The sequence below is a fragment of the Lactuca saligna genome, chromosome 5 (assembly GCF_052625555.1).
Source record: "Lactuca saligna cultivar CGN05327 chromosome 5, ASM5262555v1, whole genome shotgun sequence".
NCBI lineage: Eukaryota > Viridiplantae > Streptophyta > Magnoliopsida > Asterales > Asteraceae > Lactuca > Lactuca saligna.
This window is the reverse complement of record NC_136421.1, coordinates 174,857,239-174,870,202: the sequence shown is the minus strand read 5'-3', so window position 1 is coordinate 174,870,202 and position 12,964 is coordinate 174,857,239. Positions and strand designations below refer to the sequence as shown.

Below are 12,964 nucleotides of genomic sequence, written 5' to 3'. Positions count from 1 at the left end.
TTTTCATCAAAATATGTTTAAATTATGAATATTTAGAGTTTATTATGTTAAAATATAATTTGTGGAGAAAATCCCGCTTTAAAATCACGAAAAACGGGCTTAAAATGTTAAAAATATCAAAAATGGGCTAAAAGTGACAATTTCCCGAAGTCTGGCCGAGGTTCGGCCTTCTGGTGCTGAACCGAGAGAGAGGGAGGCAGAAACCGAGAGGGAAGAAGAAAGAGGGAAGGAACCGAGAGGGGGGAGGAGAGAACAGAGGGGCGCGAAGAGGCAGAGAGGAGAGAAGGCAGAGACCGAGAGGGGCAGAGCGTGAGAAGGCAGAGGCCGAGAGGAGCAGAGCGTGAGAAGGCAGAGACCGAGAGGGGCAGAGCGTGAGAAGACAGAGACCGAGAGGAGCAGAGCGTGAGAAGACAGAGACCGAGAGGAGCAGAGCGTGAGAAGGCAGAGACCGAGCGACCAGAAGAGAGACCGAGAGAGGCAGAGACCGAGGCTCGGTCTCGCATGCCTCAGCCACCAGGGCTCGGTTCTGGTCCTAAGAGGCCTCTCATTCCGGTTTCGGTTCCTAAAGCCTATTTTTCTCGTTTTCGCCCCGTTTTAAGCTGTTTTTGACCCGGTTAAGGTCCGGAATGACCCGAATGATTCTAAAAAGTTACGGGAACTATTTGAGGGAGATTTGGGAGAGATTTCTCATACTTGGAGAGATTTGGGAGAGATTTGACATTCTTGGAGATATTTCTCATACAAAGAGATATATGAGAGAGGTTTCACATACTTGGAGAGATTTGGGAGAGATTTGACATTCTTGGAGAGATTTCTCATACAGAGAGATATTTGAGAGAGATTTCAAGTGTGGCATTTGTGAGTGTTTGGCTCCGCAATGCAAGCTTCTTGAGCCCCGTTAAGTCATGATTAAGGATCCCACACACTCCCAATGAGTATGCAACATGGTTTTTATCAGTTTAGATCATTGATTAGCACTAGGGCTTAGGAAATTTTTAACACAAGACTTTTCTCAAGTGATGTTTTCCCATTAATATAGCAAGTTATACAGTATGAACATAACACAAACCCTAATACACAAGGTTTAACCGAGTTGATCGGCTTGACTTGATGACTTGACTTGACTCAAGATTGACGATTGTCACATCAGATGACGAATTAAGCTTCTTATTATACTTAAATTACCATGGAGATTGTGATTGATTAGCTTTTTTTACTTGGTGAAGTTAGATAACCTTCTTCTGCATAACCAGGCTGTCTACATCGATGAGCTACTTGCCTGCCTGTTTCACCCACCGTCATTAAAAAAAATGCTATACTGCTATACCGTCGAGCTACTTGGCTACCTGTTCAACGAAGCTGGCTACTTGCTTCAGGTAATTCTTACCTCAGGCTGACACAGAAGACTTAAGGGTGGGTATTTGATCTTACTGACATTTCTTCCAAAGTTGTTTGTCGCCTTTTTGTTTGTTTCCCCCAAAGCTAATTACCGCCTCTTGATTTTGTTTAAGTTCGTGATATTGGGATTCCATAAACGGTGTCTTTTGGCTGTCGATAAAAGCTTCCTGCATGCTTGCTTCCGGTACGTTCGTGCATTTATTGCATATGGGCCAGCAGATCCCGACTTTGCTATAATGAACCATCTTCAACCTAATTTTTGTAGAGACAATAATTTAGTACAAATTATGTACTTTTGACTTTTAAGTAATTTGGAATCATGATGTAAGATTATGAAGTTGACACTTATGACATTGGGTTTAGTTTTGGTCAATTTGGCACAACAGTTAGTGATCTGATTCAAACATGTACCATCCTAGCTACCAAGTTTCGTGTGTTATTCTCATATTTATCAGTGACATCCATCTTTTAGTAGATTAGTCAACGGGTGTACAAGATACCCCCACCATGGTTGTAGTCTTGTATATAGCTCTTTACAGTTCTTGTATGCAAGTAGCGTCTTGTATTAATCTTGATCTCACTGTTCTGTTTTTGTTGTTTATGGCTGGAACCCGTATGTGTGTACATATATGTGATATAACATTATAACTACAAAGAATAGTGAATCGGGTCATACGGGAATTGATGAATCTATATTTACCTAGGTTCATAAAGATCAAGAGTTCTAGACATTGTTTTTATGTTGTGGAGTTTGGTTTTTTGCAGAAAGTAGTCATAATTCATGTTTCTATTGTTGAGTTTTGTTGCCAAATTTGTTTTTTAAGTCTCATGATCCTTTGTTCTCTTAATGATATTCAGTTTCTTAATTTCTCACAGGTGATTGGTTTCACTCTTCGGCTGGGGGTAATTTTATACTTCCTGTCATTAATGTTAATGCTCGGGAGGTAATTAAAAGTCATGATCTTGTTTGTATTTTCATTAAACTTTCTAAAACCAACCATTATATTAGTGCAATTTTGATCAAATTTGTACTTTCATTAAACTTTCGAAAACCAACCAATGAAAATATGCTACTCTTTCTTGCTTTTACGAATGAATTAATGGCACCCCACAAAGCAGGTAATGAAAATGTGAAAAAATGGTTTTTTTTTCATGTTTATTTCTGGAATTAAGTATGGCTTCCAATTTTGAAGAGAAAATGCATTCATAATCTAGAATTAGTCCATTACCTGTAAGACACCGTTGTTTTCTCTTATAGTATAATATATATTTTATCCATAGAAAACTTAATAGGAAAGGAGAATTAGCATGATGTTAAAACATTTAAGGGTGTATGGATGTGTATTAAAATGATAGTCATGGTTTGATTATTGAAATAAAGTTGATTATGATCATAATTTTTTAACTTACCTGGTTCTGAATATCCCGGATGCTTAGATGCCAAGGTTGGGTGTTTAAGTAATTTTGCCTAGTTTGTTTGGTTATGTGATATGATTCTTCATCTTGCTTTCGTTGTTTCAGGTGCATCATGGGTTTGTTAATATTTAAGATAATTAAATTGGGTGGTCTAGAATGGTAGATGGTCTAACGGGAGCAAAAGAGGTATATAAAGACCTCAAGAGTTTGATTATAAGGCATTCAGTGTGTGGGGTAATGGATTCCCAAGAAAGGTCAGTTTGTTTGCATAGTAAGCTCAATGCTAAGATTATTTGTTAAAAAGAGAAAAAAATATATAACAAATCACAACGAGCCCTAGATCCTTATTTTAGATGTTCGTGAATTGTCAAAACCACAAGTCTTTTATAGGACAATGAAAACAATAATAAAAAATTATATCAACTGAGATGGATAAGAACCTATTCAATAAAATCTAATCTGAACATTAAAAGTAATGATCCAAAAGTAGAACATGATATAGTCAAATAAATAACGAAGTATGGTTCATGGGATATCATCAATTTGCCTTTCTAATCTTCAGATTCATGTATGGAGGATGCGAGTGTCATGTCTTTAGATTTTTAGATCAAAGACAATGAATATGGATCGTAACATATACCAATTTTACCTTTTTCCTAAAAAACAAAATTTTAAAATAGGTCTTGTGGTTTGTGTTCAAAATGGTTAAATGTTTAGGACGATTTGAAATATATCGGGTGAAGTTGAACAACCAAACCTAGTCTTTTTTCTTTAATTTCATAAATTATTAATATATTATATATGATCAGAAAACTACGAATGGAATGATGATATAGATTTTTTTCAATAAAATCAATTTAGGCTGTTATAAACACTTGAATTTACTTTTAAACCTTTCGAACCGTTATATTTTTAGCTTAATTTTTTATTTTTACTCTATCAATAATATGAAACACAAACTAAACTTTGTTTTTTCCACAAATGGCTTGAAATTGTCCTTTTTTCAAGTTTATATTGAGTTTAAATTCAATATATATAACTTTATTGTTTTAATTCATTATATATTGTGTTTGTTGCAGTTATTTTTGCAAAGCTTGCATAGTGGCTTAACACTGAAAGTGTGGAATGTGCTCTTATATTTTATGTAACTCATTGTGAAGAGTCCCTAGATGCTTGTTCAATATAGGATTTACAGAAAAAAAAAAATACAATGAATTTAAACTTTACATACCAATATAGATAACGTACTTTTGTTTTGACGGGTGTATATATATATATATATATATATATATATATATATATATATATATATATATATATCATTACTATATATAAAAGCCTTTTTATTATGGTGGCTTGAAACTCAAATTCACACTATTCCAAATACGCCACGTAACCTGCCTTTGTGCCCGACACAACGTACCAAAACGTCTTTCTTCACCTCTCCTTCAATGTTTCATCTTCTTCACATTGCAAGACCCACCGACTCAACGATTCTCCTTCTCCTCTAAACGTAACTCCTGCTTCCTCCCCCAACAAAGAATACCAACGACATCATCCGGAAAAAAAAAACCCTAATTTTGCGAGCAAACATTTGTCAAATTCATCAATGTCGCTTGATCACTGATATTGATTTTCCTAGTTTCTTCAATAGAAAACACCAACCACCAGACACGAAAAGAAACCCTAATTTTATGTCCAAATAATTTGATAACACTTGTCTGTCCCTTAGAGAATTGAATGGTGTAATATGGTGGAAATCAAATATTCATCATCATCATGGCGCCTCTTTGCTCTGTTTCATATGCTTTTAACATAAATCACTCATCTCTCTCTCTTTCTCTCTCTCTCTCTCACAAACACACACACTATATCCGGAACGCCTAACACCCCAGTTGCCGCCACTGTATTAAAGAGGGACGCAGTGAAGATAATGACACATTCAAGCCGACCATCTACTGTATTTAAATCTTCAAACCCATTTTTTTCTGTTTCGGTTTTTGGATTTTGAAAGTTCAAAACCTTATATTCTTTGGTAATTCATTCAATTTTCTCTTCTTCATTTACTATTTTGATTTTGGGATGGCAATGACCCTATACCCATCTCGGTTATGTTTAATTTGACTGTATCTCTCCTACAAACATCAATTTCGGTGGCTAGACTTGCAGAAACTCCATCACCAATATTTTCTCTTTAAAAACCAAATTTAAGTTGTAGATATTAGGGCAAATATGCTTAATGGTGACGTGATAAAGATGCATATTATGTGAAGTGTAAGATTTTGAGTTTTGGATGACATCATGATCTTCATTGTTACATATGCCAAAGATGCTAATGCCCTTCTTTTGTTCTTATGGTGAGTGCTCCTCTTTATGTTGCACTACAATATGGTAGAATCTAGGTGTGAGCATTTAGAAACTGATGAATTTCCAGGTTCCAAAAGGTCTTGGCTGCAAGATGTCCAATTGTTAAGCTTTGAAAGCCATTAAACTGGGAACAATCTTGGTATATACATGAAGACTATAATTTAATTGTTATCAGCAATCCAATCGACATATTTCTTTGCCCTGATGAAATCTTATTTGAAATTGTCCGTTTTTCTCAAATCTTGCAAACTCGATTTTATTTCAGAGGTTTGTAATTTCAATATCTATTTTTTTCCAAAAACATAATTTCTCATTTCTATGGATGATTAACAATTGCAACATTACAAAATAGATTTCTGCGAGTTTTCCTTGATTGGTTGTTGGTAAATTGTAGACTACTAAGATTCAATGACATAAAGGGGCTATATTTTTCAAAAATAAAAAATAAAAAAAAAACCTAAGTGATTGCAATCTTTTTCTAGGGTATAGAAAGGGTACTTGATATTCCTTTTCAACTGAAGCATCTGATAGATTATATTTCAAGATTTGTTATATGTCTTTACTAAATTTCAGTTTGTGTGAGTTATTTAATTTACTCCCACTTTTGACAGCACCATAGAAGGACAAGAAGTAATCTGATATGGTTTCTGCTTTCTTTCTATTTCCTGTCAAATGTTGTTAAGGTAATAACCCGAGAGCAAAGCTAATGTAACAAACTAGCTTAATTTATATAAGAGTTAAGTAAAACATCACTGTAAGACCTCAAAAAGACCAACATTCAGTGAAGAAGTTGAACATTCTACTTCACCCGTTTCAAATAGCAGAGTACCCAATCTTTATTAAGCTTGGTCTTGTAACTGCTTATGAATCATAAATTAGATATGACTGCAATTTTCCTAAACTGCATGAGATTTTCCAGAAGAAAAAAGAACTTAAATTTAGAACCAACTAAAACACTAAACAGTGGAACAACCAAATATTTAGTTCAAACTTGCATTTAAGTACAATACAATTATTTTCTTAATGAAAAATGCAATCTAAAATTTTTTTTGTTAATTAAACTTGATTAACTATTTGTATTGAACCAGATCGTTAACTGCTAGATAGTGTTATGTTTTGGAAGCCAAATTTACTTATGTTTATAGATGCTTGTTTCAAAGAGGTTCATTATTTTTCCAAGTCTAGATCCATAGCTTTCTTTACTAAGCCGACGGGGACTTTTCCTTTTTTCCATCAGAAAGATCCCCTATGCTGCGTTTTTTATAATGCTAGCTATATAATTAGTTCGATTTTGGAAAGCATAATGTCCTTATAATACCTTGTTGCTTAGATGTTACAAAAGGTAAGGCTACTAATATAAAATTGTTTCTCTTTCATTTACATGTTTTTGGCATCCCCAACAACTGTTCCACATGATCCAGCATCTATATGACTTAAAATTGCATATGGTGAGGATCTTGACGTGTTATATAGTTCATTTAGACAATGTATACTTTGTGTGTTTTAGGTGGGATACATTGAAGAGTAGTAGATGCAGCGGATAGATGACATCGTAACCCACTTCAACAGAAAAGAAGATTAACCTTTAATTGTATTTTAAGATGTCACTGTAGCAACTTTGAATCCCATAATTACCAAAATTGAAATTTATATCCTACAAAAAGATTTGCTCGGATTGTCACAAATTTGGGAGCGGGAAATAAAATACAATGCTCTAGAAATTGGCACTTCACAAAGCTCAATTGAAGAAAATATGGACACTATGCTTGTCATACTTAACAATCACGTAGCCTATTTTTATTTAAACTTATGGTTGTGATGTCACAATAACATTTGTTATAGATTTTATCATGATTTGTAGGTATGGAGCCATTTAGAGCATTTGGCTCACAATTCACATAGAGCATTTGCCTCATAATTATGATAGACTCCGCCAAGAAGTCAAGACACATGTATGATCATTTTTTATTATTAAAAAAATCATTTAATTATATTTTATTGAGATGAATGTTTTATTACACATTAGAACTATTAATGCGTAAAAGTTTATAGAGTGTGGAACGAAACTAATCTGAAACAATGTTTCACAAAAAAAATAAGATATATAATACTTCAGAGGAGTTTAATAATTTAGTTATTTATTTAGCCAACCATGGTGTTTTATTATGCTTTTATTGTCATTGGTATGAACTATGAAGTTACATAATGGTTATACATGTTAATATCATGTAAAATATTACATATATGATATAAGAAGATTAGGGTTGGTTGTTTGTTTGGGCATGAAAGAAGAGGGTTGTCGTTTATGGTGATGATGGTGGTGGTGGAGGCGTGGAGCTGCATTGGTCTCGAACACTAAACACCATCGGGTTATTTGTTGTTTGGATAAAATAAAATCACTATTATGATTAGTTATTGGTTGTTTGGATAAAATAAAATTATTATTAGGTGGTTTTAATCGTGAGTTTTGTTTGCACTTTGTATACTATTTGGACAAGTAACAAAAATTTGGATCCTATGTCGTTCATACATTGATACTACCAATTTTCTAAGTTTTTTTTTTTTTTTTTTTTTTTTTTTTTTTTTTTTTTTTTTTTTTCTATGAACTCATTTTTTTGGATTTGAGACATTAGTATTATAGTGTTTAGATTTTTTGTGAGCGAATTAATAGGTCCTACAACATAAATTTCATTTATTCTTAGCCTCATATACTCTATTTATTTAATATATATGTTTTTCATTTTGTAATATCTAGCCAATTATAACAATGTACGTTTAAATTTTTGTAATTACAAGTTTACCACGTTTATAATAGGAAAAATAATTTCAAGGCATCGCTTAACATCCTACCTAAACTTTTTAAATTATCAAATTTACACAACACATATGGTTTAAAAAATCAATCAACTAAATCAACCAACTAATCAACGGCTTTAAAAATTTTCTAGTATATATATATATAAGGAAGGAAGTTTAATTTTAACCATTGGTCGCCACTTCCAACATCTCCCTTCTCTCTTCTGATTTTCTCTCCCGTTTTTTTCTTTTTGAATTTTGACCTAGCTTACCAATTAACAAGAACTAGAAGCAGCTGGAAGTTAGCACTCCACATCCACCGCCCACAGTCATCGGAAACATATCTCAGCTTCACAACGCCGCTGCAGCACTGACAGAGGCTTGACGGACTGAGTCCTGACGTTGCTCACGCTCACCACCGGCTGACCGACAGCATCTTCCGCCACACACGACCCACCATCGTCTCCGGAAAGTTCGTAACTTTATTCCGCTGATTTTTTTTTGATTTTGTGTTCAATTTTCAGAAATTGGTTTGATATTTTGAAATCAGATGTTGAGTTCCATTTATAAACTGAAAAGGTTTTATGGCCCATAATCCTTATAACTTGTGAAAGCTGACCAAACGGCTTATAGTTATATGAATGAACAGGGCCATTGTCAATACAATCTCAAATCCCCAATATCTTCGCCTGCTTCAAAAATGTTCAACCATGGATCAACTCAAACAAATCCACGCCCAGACCATCACCATCGGACTTGCTCGATTTACTTACATAACCAGCAAGCTCTTAGCTTTCTCTGCAATGTCCAACATCGATTATGCTCACACAATTTTGAACCAAACAAACACGCCTACTGTCTTCGATTACAACTCTTTGATATTGGGTTACTCTAAAACCTCAAAACAAGAAATGGGTATTCTACTCTACACTCAAATGCGAAACAATCACATCGAACCAAATGCTCGTACTTTTCCTGTTTTGATCAAAACATGTGATTGTATATCTTCGTTGCTTCAAGTGCATGAACATGTCGTCAAACTTGGGAACGTTTGTGATGTTTATGTGACTAGCTCGCTTATTTATATGTATTCGAATCTCAAAGCTGTTGAATTAGCTATACAGGTGTTCGAAGAAAGCTTGTATAAGAACGTGGTTTGTTGTACGAGTTTGATAACCGGGTGTTTCAATAACGGTCTTGTTGATGTGGCATGTAAGGTGTTCGACGAAATGCCTGAAAGAAACGATGTATCATATAGTGCAATGATTTCTGGGCTTGTGAGAAACGAACTTTTCAACAAAGCATTCGACTTGTTCCTCCATTTGAAACACAGTTCTCTAGTGAAGCCCAATAGGCCTCTTTTACTAACCATCCTCACTGCATGTGGTAAAATCGGAGCCCTAGAAATAGGCAAAAACATCCACCATCAATTAACTGAAGAATCTTTTACTTGTGACCTCGAGATTGATACTGCACTTCTAGATTTCTATGCTAAATGTGGAGAGATAGAGAAAGCTGAAGACATATTCATCAAAATGCCTTACAAAGATGTTGCTACATGGAGTTCCATGGTCATGGGGTTAGCCACAAATGGGAGAAATGAATCAGCAATCGAGCTTTTTGAAGAGATGACACATAAAGGATATGTTCCTAATGAGATTACATTCATTTCTGTTCTTGTTGCTTGTAATCACAAATCTTTAGTGACAAAAGCATGGTGTTTACTTGGAAAAATGTTCAAAGTTTTTGGCATTCAACCAGGAATTGAGCATTATGGATGCATGGTTGATGTATTGGCTAGATCTGGACAACTGAAAGGAGCTGAAATACTTATAAATTTGATGCCAATGGAACCTGATGAAGCTATTTGGGGATCTTTTCTACATGGGTGTTTAACACATGGTGAAATATGTTTAGGAGAAAGAGTTGGAAAACGGTTGATTGAACTTGATCCTAATCATAGTGGAAGATATGTTGGTCTTGCTAATATGTATGCGGATATTGGAAGGTGGGAAAATGTGATTAGATTGAGGAATATGATGGTGGAGAGAAAAGTCGATAATACCCCTAGTTGGAGTTTTATCGAGGTTGATGGTGTTGTTCACAAGTTTTTTGTTCATGATCAATTTCATCCTCGAGCAAATGACCTTCGTGAAATCCTACAAATACTTAATAAGTTATCAATGAATCGGTAATGAGTAATGGGATACTATGTACCTGATTGACATTGACATGATATTGAACTGTATGTGGATCAGATGAGAGGTTGTTGGCGTACAAACATAAATTCACATAATATGAAATGACAATGTGGAAATTAAGAACAGTGGATGAATCGATCTTAGATAAAAAAAAAAAAAAAAAAGGAATCAATGAAATATTTTTATGTATTCATAAGATCTAAATATGATTATCAGATCTGATTACAATGAAGAAACTTTACATAAACAAGATGAATTTTGATTTTCTCTGTCTATTATAAAAACTAAAATTGAAGTGGAAAATGACTAAATGAGGCTCTTCTAAAAATAGAAACTATATTCCTAGGGTTTAAAATCTAAAAAACCTTAAAACAGTAGGTCAAAATTTAAAATTCATTCGTCAAATATTTCAATATCCAACAACCAGAAAAATAACTTTTTTTTTATAGAAACCAACGTCATTCATTCATTGGCTGATCCGTGATTCCTTTTTTTGCCACGTGTACAACTAAAGCATAAAGTAAAAATAAATAAATAAGTAAATAAATAAATAAAAAGATGGCATGGTGATAAATCTTATGCTTAAATGCATAACAAAACCCTCCATGAACATTGGAGTCTTCACCTTGTGTGATAAATCATACGTAAGAATTCATTGTTTTATCTCACAGTTTCACATTGTTTACAGAATTAAAACTATAAATGCACGTTTGCTACCACTTCTATTCTCAATTTGTAAAATAATCGTTAAAATGTCTGTAGCATCCTTAACACCTCAAATTACTGGAACCGTTTACATGGGTTTGAATTTGAACCCAAATGGATCAAAGCTTTTCCAAACAACAAATTCGGTTCCATGGATCAAGAGAACAGTTTCAAATGGTTCTAGGGTTCATTGTATGAAGGTATTATTTATAATGACTTGTAAAAGCTTTGGAGTTTTTGATTTAGATATTGCTTTGAATGATTTAGTTGTATGAATGATTGAATGTATAAATATAGGTTTGGAATCCAATCGATAACAAGAAGTTTGAAACTCTTTCGTATCTTCCACCTCTTACAGATGACTCCATTGCAAAGGAGATTGATTACATGATGAAGAAGGGATGGATACCCTGTCTTGAGTTTGATTCGGTGAGGTCAATTAACTAGGGGCATTTTGGTAAATTGGATTCCAATGGGAATGGAATTTAGGATTCCATTCCCTAGTGTGTTTGGTTGCCAAATGGAGGGAATTCAGTTTTGTTTTACTCTTTTTAAAACACCAAATTACACAAGTTAGGTATATATTGAAATTAATAAAAATAAAAAATTTGGTTATATACTATTACAACTTCCAAAATGAATTTAAATACAAACAAAAGTTTAAAAACTATTTTATTTTTATAATTAAATTTCATTATATTTCTTCTTAACTAAACACATGACAAGTTATGATACCTTTCATATTCCAAATATCCGATCAATTTGACGTATTTCATTCTTTCTAAAAAACATTCCAAGAACCAAACATCTCACTCTCGCTTAATAACATGTGAACTTTAGAAAAATACGTGACAACTTAGGGGTTGTTGATACTGAATAACTATTTTTATTAAAACATGATTGAAGTTTAACATATCCCGTTACTTGCAACAAAAAACAAACAACGAAAATAATGTTTTCAATTTGTGGGTCAACATATTTTTCGGGTAATCTTAATTTAATCTAAAAATTAGGGTTTTTTAATCAATTTGTGTATTTAGGTGGGATATGTATTTCGAGAGAACAGCCGAATTCCGAATTACTATGATGGGAGATATTGGACAATGTGGAAGCTGCCCATGTTTGGTTGCACAGATGCATCACAAGTTTTGACTGAAATACAAGAATGCAAGAAGGCGTACCCAAATGCATATATAAGGTGTTTGGCCTTTGATAATGTGAAGCAAGCTCAATGTATGTCTTTTGTTATTCAAAAACCTTCTGCCCCATGAAAATGTCTTTCATGTGGTTTTGTTTTTTTTTCTTTTTGGAATCCTTGGTCAAAGATTCTCTAAAGTTTGTTGGATGTTTATTTTATGATGTTTTGAAATAATTTAATTGAGTTGTTTGGAAGACATGATGTTTTTTACCTAGAGGTGATTTATTTTAATCATTGGTAGTGATGTATAGCTTTTTGTCCAAGTTCCTTTGGTATATTTGTTAGTAAACTAAGAAACTATTGTCTTCATCCAATTTTGTTTTCTTATATGTTTAAAATGGTTAATTGTCGAAAATAACAATGTAATTGAGTTATGTTATCAATATGGGCAATGACCTCATTTTTTTTATCCATAATAAAAACGTGATATATCATTTTACCTACTATTTATCAATTTGATATGGGTGTTACTAAAAAAACTTTATGATGGGACATATGTATGGGTCATCCTTACGCACACACACCCACAAATGGGGATTCATTTAAGATTTCTCTTTGATATCATTGTTTTACAGGTTTGATTATTGCACCTTTGTAATAAGGATTTCATTATATTTCTTTGACACTGAGAGTGTGCATAAACTTTTAGGCTATGACACTATTGTTATACTCCTCTTTCAATATCATGTTTAAGGCTGTAAACGAACTGAACGCTTAGCGAACTGTTCGTGAATTGTTTGACGTAAAATTTGTTTATGTTCATTTATTAAATAAATGAACAAACATGAACACAAATTATCATTCATTTGGTTAAATGAACAAACACGAACAATGATTTTGTTCATTCAATTTATGTTCGTTAACGTTCATTTATATTGTTTGT

At 33.4% G+C, this 12,964-nt stretch overlaps 1 protein-coding gene, 1 long non-coding RNA gene and 1 pseudogene across 4 annotated transcripts; all 3 read left to right on the top strand.

Moving 5' to 3' along the window:
• The first annotated feature begins 1,249 nt into the window (after positions 1 to 1,249).
• LOC145047501 (uncharacterized) lies at positions 1,250 to 3,042 on the top strand. The gene is made up of 3 exons (XR_013682255.1): positions 1,250 to 1,582; positions 2,275 to 2,342; positions 2,920 to 3,042. It is a non-coding gene; the product is annotated as an uncharacterized LOC145047501 (long non-coding RNA).
• A 5,130-nt stretch (positions 3,043 to 8,172) lies between these two features.
• On the top strand, positions 8,173 to 10,239 carry LOC144997492 (pentatricopeptide repeat-containing protein At5g06540 pseudogene; annotated as a pseudogene). Of its 2 annotated transcripts, XR_013659820.1 has the most exons (2): positions 8,173 to 8,449; positions 8,627 to 10,239. The product of XR_013659820.1 is annotated as a pentatricopeptide repeat-containing protein At5g06540 pseudogene, transcript variant X2 (transcript). The 2 variants fall into 2 exon arrangements; XR_013659819.1 differs by having other exon boundaries at positions 8,173 to 10,239.
• Positions 10,240 to 10,930: 691 nt separating this feature from the next.
• Positions 10,931 to 12,284, top strand: LOC144997493 (ribulose bisphosphate carboxylase small subunit, chloroplastic-like). Its single transcript, XM_078957402.1, has 3 exons — positions 10,931 to 11,083; positions 11,181 to 11,312; positions 11,924 to 12,284. Exons 1-3 carry the CDS (start codon positions 10,931 to 10,933, stop codon positions 12,152 to 12,154), a joined length of 516 nt encoding a protein of 171 aa, XP_078813528.1. The 3' UTR covers positions 12,155 to 12,284.
• The last annotated feature ends 680 nt before the right edge of the window (positions 12,285 to 12,964 follow it).

Coding starts and splice junctions, on each gene's coding strand:
- LOC144997493 (XM_078957402.1), top strand. CDS start 10,931: ATGTCTGTAGCATCCTTAACACCTCAAATTACTGGAACCGTTTACATG. Junction 11,084..11,180: donor CTAGGGTTCATTGTATGAAG/GTATTATTTATA, acceptor GTATAAATATAG/GTTTGGAATCCAATCGATAA. Junction 11,313..11,923: donor CCTGTCTTGAGTTTGATTCG/GTGAGGTCAATT, acceptor TTGTGTATTTAG/GTGGGATATGTATTTCGAGA.